Genomic DNA, 14,264 nt, shown 5'->3' with positions numbered 1-14,264 from the left:
ATCTCATGGAGATTAAAATTCAGTAACTTTGAGACAAAGGTAGATACCTTTCCTAGTCCTTTAGTCAACATAAGGAAACATTTACAGATATTAATGTGACTACTGTCTCAAGTTATCTGAAAGCCATAGAAACACAAAAAAATACAATGAAAAATTATTCTTAGAAGAAAGAACACAAGTATGAAAGATTTCTAGCAACCTAAGTACTACCTTCTTGTCTTTCTATTTGCATGCAGTGCTCAGTGAATTGCCTGCCTTCAAATTTGAAAGAATAGGGGACTGAAAATGAGTCTCTTAATTGCTATTAATATTCATAAGATGCAAGTATTAGTTTTACTGTCACCATCACACATTTAAAACCACCTGTCATATCCCTTTCCCCAGCTAAATTGAGTCTTAATATATGGTATCAAATAAATAGTTAAACTGGCATTTTTTTTCCTTTGCTTTGTGCTTGAAACCCCTTAAATATAATGTTGTCATACTGCAGCACTTTCCTCTGTGACAGGGGAACAGAAGATCTCCCCTGTAAAATTTAAGAAAATATTCAGATTTAGTCCCCTTTAAACAACAAAAAAAAAAATTAAGAGTTTTGAGTTAAAGAATTCTGGTTACTTAGAGACTCAGAATAAAATTTTGATGACTAGCAAACTGAAAGATTGTTAAAACAGGGTTAATTTTAACTCTACACCTCTTGCACTAGTTCGTTTTCACACTAGTTATGTGATGTGCAAGTTTTTATGGTGAGAGATATAAAGTGGATTAAATTAAATGGGATGCTGTGTACTGCAAAACAAAAAAAAACCCAAAAAACCAAAAGGTGATATCAGTTCATCTCAGCTACGAGCTAGCAGGGCATCTGTTAACTCTGTCCTCATGTCTGGTGCAGAGACCACAGCACTTACTTTGTGGTTCCACTCTCCAGACACTCATAATTGCCTTGGTTTAAAAAGCCAAATTAACTTGTGAAATGAAAGACGGCTGGTACTGCAAAACCTGAGATTTTAGCCTGCAAAGGCTGAGATTTTAACAAACAGCTACTCTTCATATGTCTCACAAACAAGAGAATGTAACCAGCACTGCTGGTGGAAGGGACTATCAGTTTTGGTTGTACCTGATGCAAATATAGTGCTTCAGCTGTGCTTTGCACCATTTCATCACCAGCCTGGAGGATGCTGGAATACAAGCAGTGAATATAATACAAATTCACACCAACTGGCCTAATGTGCGTGGGATAAATCATTCTCCACAATGCCTGAAGTAATTTCTGTTATTGCTGATAGTTACTTTCCAAACAGGTAATTTTCTTTCTCTGAACTCCATGGGATGATTAGCCACAAATGGAGACAGAGAGAGATGTGCAGCACCAGCTTGACTAAAACATCAGGTGAAATATCCCATCTTCTGAATAAAGCAGGGGAAGTGAGGGAAAGAGATAATACAAGCTGGTTTTATATGTGCTGCTCTGTTCTCACAGTCCTGCCTCACCTGGCATCAACTTGCAGCTGCAAGACTGACACTTCATGAGGCCTTGGAGCATATTAAAAGAGGTTTTTGCCTGGAGATGCATAAGACCAATGAAAAGATAGTCCTTCCTCAGTGGTCCCACTAGTAGCACAGCTTCTCATTTTCCTAACACCATGCCTTAACTTTGGGAGCCAGTTTTCCTGGAGCCACTGGATGAGAAGGTGTCAGGCAGGTGAGAGAACTAAACTTCAGCCATCTTTAGGCACTGTGGAAATCAAGCCTCACATCTATGTGCCCAGCTCCTGGCCAGTGCACCTCTTGAGATGGTGGTAAACAGTTGGCTACTGAGGAAAAGGAATGTTGTAAAAGAGAAGATTATTGGTTGAGTTTTGACTGATAGCACTTCAGAAAGACATGACCAGTCTGGAAATGACTATAGGTAATGTGGTGTGTGGTCATGATACACTGAGTGATGGTCTGAAATTATTAACATTTCCAAATGACTGCCCAAACATAGATTTTAATGTTAACATATTTGATTCTTTGGATTGAAGTCATTCTTTGTGGGTACATAGTTAATCTTTTCTGTTGCTCAAACTAGAGAGCTTGCATCTCAGCTGAGCTCACATTAGGTGAGATGATGGTTTGTTCACATAATCTGACAATGGATAAACAGGGAACAGAATTAAGCATCTGTTTGAACTTGTAAAAATGCCTGCTTTTGTAGATGTCCCCAATTCCTTCTGTCTTGAGTACTCCACTTTTTATAAAGGTTGTAAGATATAAGCGTTACTGTGAAAAAATATGCATTAATGAAACAAGATAATTATTTCCTAAGCCTACTGACATTATAGGCTCAACCACCTGATAATGGCTTTGGGTTTGCTCTTATTCACTTAAATAATAACATTAATGGTTTTGTAGAACAACAAGTGTGGTTTCTCCAATTTTCTTACATTAAAAGTAACTTCAGCTTCTTTAAAAATTCATCATATGCAGAATATTGTTATGGGTCTTGACATATGTCCATGGACAGAAGCAAGGCAATGGGTCACTCCTTCCAGCATTTCTAGCAACTCATTCCCTTTGGAGATCTCTAAGGTGCAGTAGAAATTCTGAGTGGTAGATGTGGGGCCAATCTCTAGCTTTTTTCTCTAGGCCTCATCCTATTACAGTCATACAAAAGTAATGGATGTCTGCTTATTTGGTAGGTGTAGACATTTGAATTGTAGGCAAGTATATCTGTTAGCTGAACCTTATCTTTAATTTATGAGTTTCTATCTCTAGAATAGATCAACTAATATAGAAAATCTACCATTCCTGAGAGAACAACATCTAAAAAAGTCCAAGTTTGCATTGTTTACAGATGATTTAGCATCTTAAAGCTGGCCAAGTGCATACTTGGCAGATGAAATGAAAGAATGTATTTCCCCATTCTTGATTCACACTGTTGAGCTATGACATTTCCCAACAGATTTATGCCTCTGGAAAGTTCAACCTGCAGTGACCAAAGATATTCATCAGTCAGAAGGGTCATCCCCAGACTCCAAGAACCACTTTTGCATCACATCTTTGAGCTGTTTCCTGGAAATTTTCACCAAAGGAAATGGAGCTTGCTGAAATGGGGAAAGTGAGAATCTTTCCCCAAGCTTGATTATGTGGGAGGGTTTCGGTTTATCCAGTCCATTGAATAACCTTGAGACTTGTAGGAGAGTCTTTGCCTCTGCAGCTTGAGCTTTTGTCTGACTCAGCCGCAGGCCTAAATCTTTGTTTGCCTTAGAACAGCAGCCAGTCAAAATCACTCCCTGTATAAAAACCTTCTCATGTAGATGCAGTCTTTTATCAGCATTTTAATCAAATGCAGGAGCATCTTAAATACAGACAGTTTTCTGTTGGCTGCATGAGGCCTCAGACAAGACAAAGCAATGTAACCTCCCAGAAAAGAATGTGGTATCAGCTCCTAGGTTGTCCTGATATAGTCAGGGATGCTGTGGAATGTAATGTTCATATCCAGCAGCTTGATTGAGCTCCAAATGCTAAAACATGTCCTAGAAAGGCATTTTCAGGATTATTAACAACCATTAGCACACAGATGCTAGATTTACATGCGGGCATAATAGCCCCTACAAATTCTGAAACATCTGGCAAATGGGATCAGGAATGCAATTTCGGTTGTTTTTGACTCATCCACTAAGACGTGGTTCCTCTGAGTCTGCTTGAGAGGTTTATTGTGGGTCTAGGACAAATATAAATACCTCTTAGTGCCCAGCACTGGGCACCTAGGGGTTCTGATAGCTTGTCAGGACCTCAGACATCTCTTGTTGCATCTCAGTGCACTCGGTTTGCCTCATCGCTTTGTTTCACAGCAATGCCAAGTCACTGTCAGGCAGCTGCTTCTGTGTTCCCAGAGGCTTCCAGGCTTTCAGCAGTGCTCCTCAGGGGTCAGTAGTGGGACATGCACAATTTAACATCTTTGTTGGTGATTTGGACACAGGGATTGAGTGTACCCTCAACAAGCTTGCAGATGATATGAAGCTGTGTGGTCACACTGGAATTCCACCAGGTTTAGTGGAAGGTTCACCTGTTTCTGGTACGGGAGGTGGGACTGGATGATCTTGTAGTCACTTTCCAACCCCAGCCACTCTATGGCTCTACGTTCCAAAGGATGAAAACCAAAATTACTCCATTTTGAAACCTTCAGATCAAACTGTGTTGCTATGTTTACATTTAAGGGTGACAATGTCTTACATAGACTCTTTGAACAGCATTTGTCTCTGACCCCTACATTAGATTTTGGGTGGAGGAATAAACCAAAGTAGTTTTCTATGAGCTTGTTTCTTTAACAATTAGCTTGAAGTACAGCTTCAGTGTCTTCAGCTTGTGGTCAAAGTTTAGGTAACATAAATGAGATGGTGCTTTTCTTCTTTATCTCCCCCAGATCTGATGCAGGTCTGAAGTATAAAGATTTTAATAACCACTTAGCCAAAAAATAGTATCAGCTGTCAAGGGACAGGGTCCAGAATCATATTAGAGCTGGGTGCACCAGTGCTGTGGTTATTCCTTACACTCAGGTTGCTTCACAGATCACCTCAGACTTTCTACTATAATGCCCTACTGCCACAGTATGATGTTTTGATCTACAACCAAAGCTTCCCATGACTCTGATCATATATGGAGTGCACATAAATTGAACAATGACACACAGTATCAAAAGAATAAATAAAATATTTTAAAAGCTCTATTCATTATCCAGTGATATCCAGTGATGCCTAACTAACAAATAAAAAGAAACAGATGTAATTTCAAGTAGTTTTCCAAAGTAAGATTCTAACACCTTTTTGAACAAAAAGCTATTGATGGAACCTGGGAGGCTTTCATATCTTCAGTTGATTATATTGTACAATAGCTCAAGAGGGAGAGAAACTCTAATTCAGGAAATGTGAAAAGGATTTGATATCAGGAAATGCAAGGACTTTGCTGAACAATGCTTTTATAAACATTCTGAACTTAAATATATTTTTCCAGTTTTCCATTAACATATTTTAAAATTACTTTATTCATAGAACCAATGTTAGATGTCACAATCATTAGTCTGAGATTCTCCAGTTACTTTATATCAGGATCTGTCACTCTTCTTAAAAACAAAGATATTTGAGGCTAAAATTTTTCTTACATGTTCTCAGCACAATCCATGACTACAATAATGACCATCAACAGTGTTGTGAAACCCATATTCAATTTCAGCATAAAAATTCAAGTAAGTTGAAAGGATACCCTGTTTTCCAGAGAAAATTACTCCATATGACCAATTTCACTAATAACCAACCCGCACTTCAGAGGGATTAGCAAGTAACTATATCTGAGTACAAAATTCTATATTCTACTTCTTTCTTACATTTTTTTTTTCTTCATATAAATTTTCTGTTTATCTCTTTGGCATTAGAACCATCATGCCAGCTAGAATATAAGTTTTGAAACAAATCCTGTTTGGGTTTCTTTAGATAATACTTTTTATAACCTTTACACTTCCTGGTTGGTGAGTCCTGGAGAGTTCAACAAAATAAACTAGAATCCAGGGTGATTTATTCTGACATACGAATGTGACTCTGATAAAAAAAAAACAAAACAAACCAAAAACTACAAAAAAAGACAAGATGAAATGAAATTTCCAGAAAAATCACTTCAGACTAGTCCACTTGTATCATTTGTGCCTGCATGTGTTTCTGTGTCTGCTCCCTGCACTGTACCACACTAAAAGGATCTTCCTCTGCTGATGTGACCCATCCACATGGGTCTGCTATCAACATTTAGACAATTATCTTCATAGTGACTCTGGACACCATGAAATGGATTTTCTACAGTGGCAACAACAATTCCATACTAGCATTTCTTTATTTCAATGTCTTGGTGAGAAATGGAAGGATAAATTATACACGTGAATAAATTATGATGGGGAGAGATGGTACAGGGCTGCATAAACACAGTAACACAGTCCCTGGTAGCCAGCTGTACTCATGGAAAGCCCATTGGACCTAAAGAACAAAAATCATAGAACAATAGAATGGTTTGTGTTGAAAGGGACTTTCAAGATCATCTACCTCCCTTGCCACCCACCAGAACAGGTTGCTCAGGGCCCTGTCCAACCTGGCCTTCAAAACTTTCAGGAATGAGGCATCCACAAATTCTGGGCAAAAGTCTTCACCATGAGAGTTGAGAAACACTGGGACAGGAATCCACAGAGGCTGTGGAACCTGTGTCTTAACAAAATGTTCTCAAAACCCTGAGAAACCTGATCCAAGCACAAAGTTAGCCTTATTTTAAGCAGGGGGCTAGTGACTGAAGGTCCCTGCCAACTGAAATAATTCTATTATTCTCTGACTGTCTTTTCCTAATGAAGATAACAACTGCTTGGAAATGGAATTCATCTTCCTCCAAAAGTTTCATCCATACATAGACCTGATGTGATCTTTCAGATCCTTCAGTGGTTTGCAATCTTTATCAATCTATGAACATGAAAATGCTTGCAGTGGTAGTCCAGATCTTCAGAGCAGCTTTCAATCTCTTCAGAAGTTTCTTTTATTTCATGAGTTTTCACAGATTCTTTTTTAAATAGGACACAAATGTCTGTGTGTCCATATGCCACACTGAAAACTCTTGTTATGATGTTCTAATGAGAACAGTATTGGATGAGACTCAACTGATTATTTTGCAAAACCATCCTTTCTAAAGAAATAAATTTGCACTTAGTAGTCTGTGCTCTCTTTTTTCTTTCCATGTAGACTTCCCTTAAGTAAACAGTCTATAAACCATAACCCATTTTTATGTAGGGAAATGCAGAGATCTTTTGTCCCTTAAAATATTGTGAAATAGGAAAAATATCTACTTGGCACTTATTAGGAAGAAATTTTTACTAAGAAACTTACCTTTTCTACATATTAACACAGAAAGTCATATGGAAAATGTATGTATTCATGGAGAGAGTGAGACTCAGAAATCTATTTCTCACATAAAAGAACAGATGAACTTTCATAATTACCTGTTTCCATTTTCCCATCTTGTGCTGCAGGCCCATCAGGAATTACACTCTTCACCTGGAGAAACTCATCCGGCTCGTCCCCACCAATGATGGTAAATCCAAAACCCATGTTGCTTTTCTTAAGAGTTGTGCTGAGGAAAGTCCCCTTCAGCTGCGATGCATCACGGGTGAAGAGTGGTTTTTCTACATCAGTCAACACAGACAAGAAAGACAAAAGTTCTGATCTATTCACAACACAGCAGGGACAGCACATAACAATATTGGCTGACACCAAGTGGCAGTGTATCAAAGGCAAGGAAATAAAAGAGTGCAGCATTCCAGGAAAAATATTTGTGGGTTCTTGTACTAATACAAAGCTTAAAACATATTTCTTATCTATGGCAGATCAGCCATAAATGAAAAGCTACAAATATCCTTTGATATTAGAAATCCATTTGGAAGTGGCTATTGCGTAGCTAAAATAATCTCAACAATAAAAATGATCTGTGAGGTAATTTTAAAACCTCTTTCCTAACCTATAAATTCAGCTTTTTCTACAAAGTAATACATTTCTCATAATTTCCCTCCCAGCCACAGTGAGGAAAACATCCCCTGTGAATGTCTCATTCCATTTTTTACCCAGAAGAGGTAAATTCTAGACGAGCTTTTCTCTCCAAACACACGGGGTTTAGGCATCCAACAAGTGACACACATGACTGCTGTGCAAACTCCGTGTCCCCTCTCCGCGTGCCTCGGGGTGCGCTCTGGGTGCCGGGGTCCCCGTGCTGCTGTCCCATGCTGCAGTGGGTGAGGGAGGGTTGGGGAAGGTGCAGATTGGTGAGCCCAGCTGGCCCCAGGGCTGGCGTGCAGCTGGACCTACCGTACAGCGCGCCGGCCCCGGCGGGCTGGCGCCGGCCCTGCGACAGGTCGCTCACACTGCGGGACCTCCTGGGAGCGGGGCGCAGGCGGGCAAATTTGGGTCTGGGTAAGGTTGATGAGGAGCTCTCTACTGTTACAAAGGAGAACAAGCCTCACTCTCTGACTATAACCTCACTTTGAAGCTCATTTGTCGATACCAGTACTGCTTGATGCTTATACAGCTCCTTTTGAGCGCATTAATTTTGGTGTTACCAAGTGGCTGCATCCCTGTAAACTTCTATAACACTGTGCTTGAGGCTTTTAACTTAATTGATGCTCGCTAGATGAGCTAGCTTAGAAACATACCAAACATCAATTAAGAGTAATTTAGAGAAAGTACAATTAAGTATTTCAATGTTGCCAACCTTGGGTGCTCAAGAGAGAGTTGTACATTGCGAGGAACAGAATTTATGATTTTATTTAGAAAATTACTTTGGGATTCTTGTTGTGCTTTCAATTTCTTAGCCTTTAGGAAACACTAGATTCAACTTTTCTGTTTTTTTTCTCTGCACCTCTGAAAGTTTTAGTTGGCTGGTGAATCCTGCAACTATTGGAACCCAGACATTTAAGGGAGAAAATTGCTAAGATATAGGTGATAATATTTTGAGCATTGGCAACACTACTCCTTTAATCAGACTATGACAAAATCATTGTCACATAAACAGGAGAGCAGGATCTTTCATCTTAACCAAGACAGCTGACGTGGTACTGTACCTCGGAAACCTTGGGCCTGCATAGGCTTTGTTCCAAGTTCTGCGTTGGGCATGTTATGCTGCTGTAGCTTCCTTTTTGCTTCTAGGACAGGGTTTTCAAATTGAGTTCTTCTATTTATGTGGCTGGAAAAAAATTGGTTTTGATTAAAAACTGGGCTCCGTTGGGTGAAATGATAGTTTTCACAGTAGGGTGCTGTAGGCCCCAGTGGGCCTGAGCGTGTCCCTTGCATTCCACACAATTATGTTGGGGATGAGCATATACAAACAGTGCCCTGTGTAATGAATGGCACTGAGCTGCACCCTGTATCACTTCAATATGCTAAATCTGCTACATAAAAATGGTTTTGATCTATGGGACCACATATTAAACAGCAGCACTGCTGAAACATGCTACAGCAACAGTTTTTCATGTCTTCAGCATGACCACTGTTCAGTGTATGCTTCAAAGGATCTCAACCAGTTTTATGCATTATTATCAATTAGTTGTAAGTGGATTTACTCACTTACAGAAAAAAAAAAAGCCTAGACAACAGAGTGCTTTTATGATGGTAATTTACAAATAAATCTAATGGGTAATAAATTGAAGATTATTCCTTTTTAGTACTATGGTGTCTATCTGCTCAGCTGCACAGAAAAAATCAGATGCAGAAACTAAATTAGATGGCAGTTTAGAACTACACAGATCATATATGAAATATAAGAAAAGTTAGTACATACATTTTTTCTTGATGTTTTACATTTCCTACTACAGGTCATTAAGTCCATCTCTGGCATGACACCATTATTTTTCTGCATTGTGTTTAGGACTATGATCTTTACTACTACTGTCACCATATCCTTGATTTTAATTCTTTAAAGGACACATTTTGTCAATTGCTGAGCTATCCTTCAATCCTGTCCTGGGATATGTTTTGCATGTTTTCCGAAGAAGGCAAAACAATGTAGTAGGCTGCATGGAACATAGCTGTAAGATAGAATCACAATAAAATCTCAACAAAGAGAAGGGGCTTGTGCTTCCAACACTGCTCTGGGGAATCAAATACGTATGTACAGAAGGGCAGGCTTTTGTCACTCCTTATTTGTTCTCACTGGGTAACCATCTACTGAGGTCTTCTGAAAATCCAATCCCAATCATGGCTTTAAGCACTTGTACAGGTTACCTGGTAACTTTCACAGCACTAAGATCCTAAAAGGGTCTTTTTTTACATTGCAATGACCTTTTGTGCCACATCAAGCACTTTTCAGGTCCTTTGAGATTTTGATTTTACCATAGCTTCAAAGAAGATAAGTGGAATTGCAATTTGGAAGTGAGGTAGAGGAAAGGCAGCAAGTCCCATGGGAGTGCAATACACTTGCAAAATAGGATTTGGTGGCCAGTGCTAATGAAATGAAAAGACTTTCAGTCATGTGAAAGAATATTTGATTTAATGAGATGAAGTAAATGTGATAAATCCTTAAGTTGCTACTTTGTTCTTGTGGCTATAACTCATTCAAGGGGCTGCTAGCTTACTCTCATACTTTAAAATTTTTGTTAATAGCTTTCAGTGGTCTATGCTGCAGACAGAGAAAGTCCCTCTCATTTCCTTCCATTCTGCAGACAGGCTGTTTAAGATTGTAGTTATTCCTTTCCTTGAGTTTTGCTTTCTGTTATTTCTAGTAATTGTCAGGGTCCTCAGCACCTTATTCTATTGCAAAACCTAGAAACTTATGATAAAGGGAGAAAAACTTCACTAGTTAAAAATGGAGAAAGCAAGAGTTATGTACATTTAAAAAAGGTAATTGTGAACTACTAACATAAGCATGAAAAAAGTAAATATGTGATGGGTTTATCATTTGATGCATTTCCATGTTTTAAAGGAAATACTGCTTTTGCCTTTACACAAGACAGTGATGAAACTCAAATACTACATAAAGTTCTGAGCACCCATGATCAAATGAAATGAATCTCTATGAAAGGTTTTACAAGAAGACCAGTGAAATGGAGCATTCCATTATAGAAGATCAAAGGAGTTTTAGCTCTTTATTCAAGCAGAATTAATTCTGATATATAATTGCATTTTATGAATACATTGGAAGTAAATACTAGAGTGTATTAAAGATGCCAGGATTTCAGACTTGAAGTCTGTAGGCTTCTCACAAGGGAAGTGTGAAGTTAGAAAGCAGCTTCCAGTAGGAGGTATGGAGTACAATACCTAGCTTGTTTTATGTTGGCATTTGATAAGGTTTAAACCAGGGTTGCTATACACGTGGGTTAGTTGTTTAACATAGAGATCATCTCTTACTTAAGGGGCTCTAAATTATCCTGCCCTGCTCTCCAGCTGCCCTCCCCAAGAGCAGAGATTTCCCATGGCTTTTGTGCCGTATCATGCAGATGTAATGGATATCCAGGATCACACTCCAATCTTCATTCAGGAACTTGCATTATGCTTAGTGTCACGTTGCAGTTGCAGGGCACACGTCAGAGCTGCAGGAGGGCCCCTGCAGACCCAAGATTTAACTTATATGTGGCTCTGTGATATAAGAGAAGTTGGGATTTTAGCTAATCTGTGCTCATGGCTCAAGAAAGATTAATTCTACTGCCTACCTACAGTTTCTAGGTAGAGTTTAAGTTGTGGTTTGGTCCATTTAAACAAAAATATATTTAATAACAGCTGAAAAAGACATTTCATCCTATCAGATAGGAAGGCTAACAGGTTCTTGAAGCACCTCATGTTGTTGGTGCAACTTTGATAATTTTAAGATCCAATTTATTATCATATTTTGACTGCTTTTGGTGTGCCATCTCCAAAGCACAATGTGAAATTTCCAACTAATTAAAAAAACCCAAAAACTGCATGAAATATTGTGTCCAAGAGGACTCAAAGAAAAGAAAGTTATATTTATAATTAGTAATTTTTAACAGTCAGTAATATTGTACTGATGTTACATTAAACATATCTCTTTTATGCAATTTTAAGTGCTATACAGCTTCTTGGCTAAATCAGAAAAAGTGCTCCTGATGAGTTTACTTGAGAAAGAAGTTATTAAACTAAGTAATTCTCTTGAAAGGACATTCTAGCTTTTCATCTAGCTACTTCAACAGCATACACAATATTTATTACTAGCCTAGGCCTTCATAAAACAAGACAAATGTGTTTTAGAGATGGTTACAAGTAAGTGCTTTTGTGGTTAAAACAGATTTTGGATGGTAGCCAAAATATATTGCTTATTGCTCATAGGATCTAATTCAATAAACAGTTTTAACTTAATTTTTCTTCCTTTATTTTATACAATATATATTAAATCAAAAATCCTAATCCAATACCTAATCCAACTAATTTATTCTAGTGCCACTGTGGCTGTGCAGAAAAGAAGGAGTGGCTGGTGCTGCTTGCCCCTGTTATCTCTCTGTATCTCAACTGGGGACACACACCTTTAGAGGTAGGATTTCTTTTTTTTTGAGCTAAGTTTTCCTGTGATGTCAAAATACTGTCTCTGTGTGATGGGGAGGTACCACCACCACCAGCCAGTCTATAAAACACAGACACAGTTCTGCCCTCTCAGCAGTCAGTGGGGCCAGGCTAGGTTGTTTTGTCAGGAGTTTCAGGTTAGATGCACTTAAGACAGCTGAAACACATCATTAGGAGGTTTGTGGGCTGTAGGGCCTAATTTGCAGACTTTAGTTGATGGTCAAGGCACTGAGCTCTGACAAAATGGTAGCAGGTCAGAGCATGAGCATCAGTAGAAGGATTTTAACCTATCTCCTTTTTTTAACTACTTTCATGTAGGAGATGGGGTTTTTTGCAGTTTTTGCCTATAGCATTTGAAATTACCCATTACCCAATGGCTATTACCCAACAAAGTAATTCTGGGGATCAAAATGTCTACAAAATGGATATTCTAATGTAAAACTTGTTAGTGCCTATCTACTCTTTATATTCTCATTTTTCAGTTGATAACATGTTATAATGACAAAAAGACCTGAGATAACTTTCTATTTGAGCAGAGAATTGTCAGAAGTTGTAAATAAAGGAGGTATTTTTTTCTAGGATAAATACCTGCATGGCTAATTTAACTGTTTTATTAAAGAGCCCATGTCTGAAAATTGAGCTCTGTGTTGTAGTTAGTCATCCTTAAAGAAAAAAACAATATTTTGCCAATTAGAATCCTGAAAGACTCAGTGCACACTAATGACCACTTTCTCTCCATAGTTCTGCACAGCTCAGTGCTGTTAGTTCTTAGTTTACAAATTAAGACCAGATAGCATGAAAGTTAACAAACATGTAGCAAACACTTCTCATTTATGTCAAATGTCTACACTTTACAAATGAACCCTGGGCCTGCATAAAAAGGCAAATAAAATTATAATATTTTCTCACACCTATGCTAATGCATGATTAAGAGAGGTAGTTATACTGGAGACTTTTTTTTAACAGAATTTGCAAATAGGTTGTGATTCATTTTTAGTAACTCGACTAGCAAGAGGTTTGAGTGTCTTTGTTTTAGTTTGTTTTATTTTTTAGCTTTTTCTCTGGTCTCAGAATATTTAATCTGAACATGGCTGCTCCTTTTAAGGTGAAAGGGAGTCTGTCTGCCTCATTGCTCAACTGTACAAGTTTCCCATGGGATACAAGCATCTCAGTGAGGAGAGTACAAACCCTTCATTTATGAGGATTTTGTAGGCCTGCATGTAAACTTGGACTGGACCTAAATATGTAGAAGTTTGTAATCTTGCTTCTCATAATTTACCTACTTTTATGACAAAATTAAGACAGTTTATTTCATCTGATTTTATCTAGTTAAAAATGAACTCATCTGTTGAGTACTGGTAATAAAAAAGCTGTGACTGTTATATATTGTAGCAGGAAAAATGGAAAGCAATCTTTGTTTCAAACTTATTGAGCTCAGACAGCAAATTAAACTACAGCTACATTTTACTGACTATAAAACTCCATGTGAATTTAGCAGGGCTGCAGTTTTAATGCCACTCCATGAGCATCCATTCCACTTCTAAAAACCTCAGAGACTGCAGTAGGTTTGATGTATCTGTCCACAAATCTTATCTGTGGTAGGATTAATAAATTTGGCTCTAACAGCCTTAAAATATGTAATTGCACAATAACATCTGGGCCTGGTGCCTTGCATCTGTTTACCTGTGGTTGGACATGAAATGCAGATTAATACTTGTTCCTTTTCTGACTGCAGTGGAGTGTGAGCCTTGCTGGTGCCAGAATGCCTCAGGCTGCACCAACAAAGGGAGTCTCACTAAGAGATTACTGCACAGAAATTGCACAACACCTGTTCCACCCCAAAATACACTAAAAACCACTGGGGCAGAAGCTTTATTACACCCAGCAGCTGCATAAGTGCACGTGCAGAAATTTTTGGCAGGGGTTAAGTACAAAATGAGACGAGAACTGCAGCCCCTACCTACCTGGGGACATCATAAAAGAACTCAGGCATCACCAGGGGGACTAATTTAATGGTATTATGTAGGGACTTCAAAATTTATCCTTTTGCTTCAGTCTGGACTGACTGAGGTGGCTTGAGCTGAGCAGCAAAGTAGATGGAGCTGTTGCCTCTTTCACCTGGGGGCAGGAAGCAAGCTGGGAACAAAGAAGGAGAGCAGGTGCTCTGGCATTTGGAGAATAGGACAGAAGGAATCAGCAGAG

The 14,264-nt window shown here is 38.5% G+C and overlaps 1 protein-coding gene across 2 annotated transcripts in view; it reads right to left on the bottom strand.

The window, feature by feature from the left end:
• Nucleotides 1–14,264, bottom strand: part of MAGI2 (membrane associated guanylate kinase, WW and PDZ domain containing 2) — a 699,256-nt gene that overhangs the window by 140,066 nt on the left and 544,926 nt on the right. For both annotated transcript variants that reach the window (XM_030238194.2, XM_030238195.2), the window contains exons 8-9: nucleotides 8,615–8,736; nucleotides 7,004–7,186 (exon numbers count right to left, since the gene is read on the bottom strand). In XM_030238194.2, the coding sequence (XP_030094054.1) occupies nucleotides 7,004–7,186; nucleotides 8,615–8,736 (305 nt within the window). The remainder of the gene's footprint in view (nucleotides 1–7,003; nucleotides 7,187–8,614; nucleotides 8,737–14,264) is intronic.

Source organism: Serinus canaria, chromosome 1A (assembly GCF_022539315.1).
Source record: "Serinus canaria isolate serCan28SL12 chromosome 1A, serCan2020, whole genome shotgun sequence".
Taxonomy (NCBI): domain Eukaryota; kingdom Metazoa; phylum Chordata; class Aves; order Passeriformes; family Fringillidae; genus Serinus; species Serinus canaria.
Note: the sequence above shows the minus strand (reverse complement) of the source record. Positions and strands in the feature narration are given on the sequence as shown.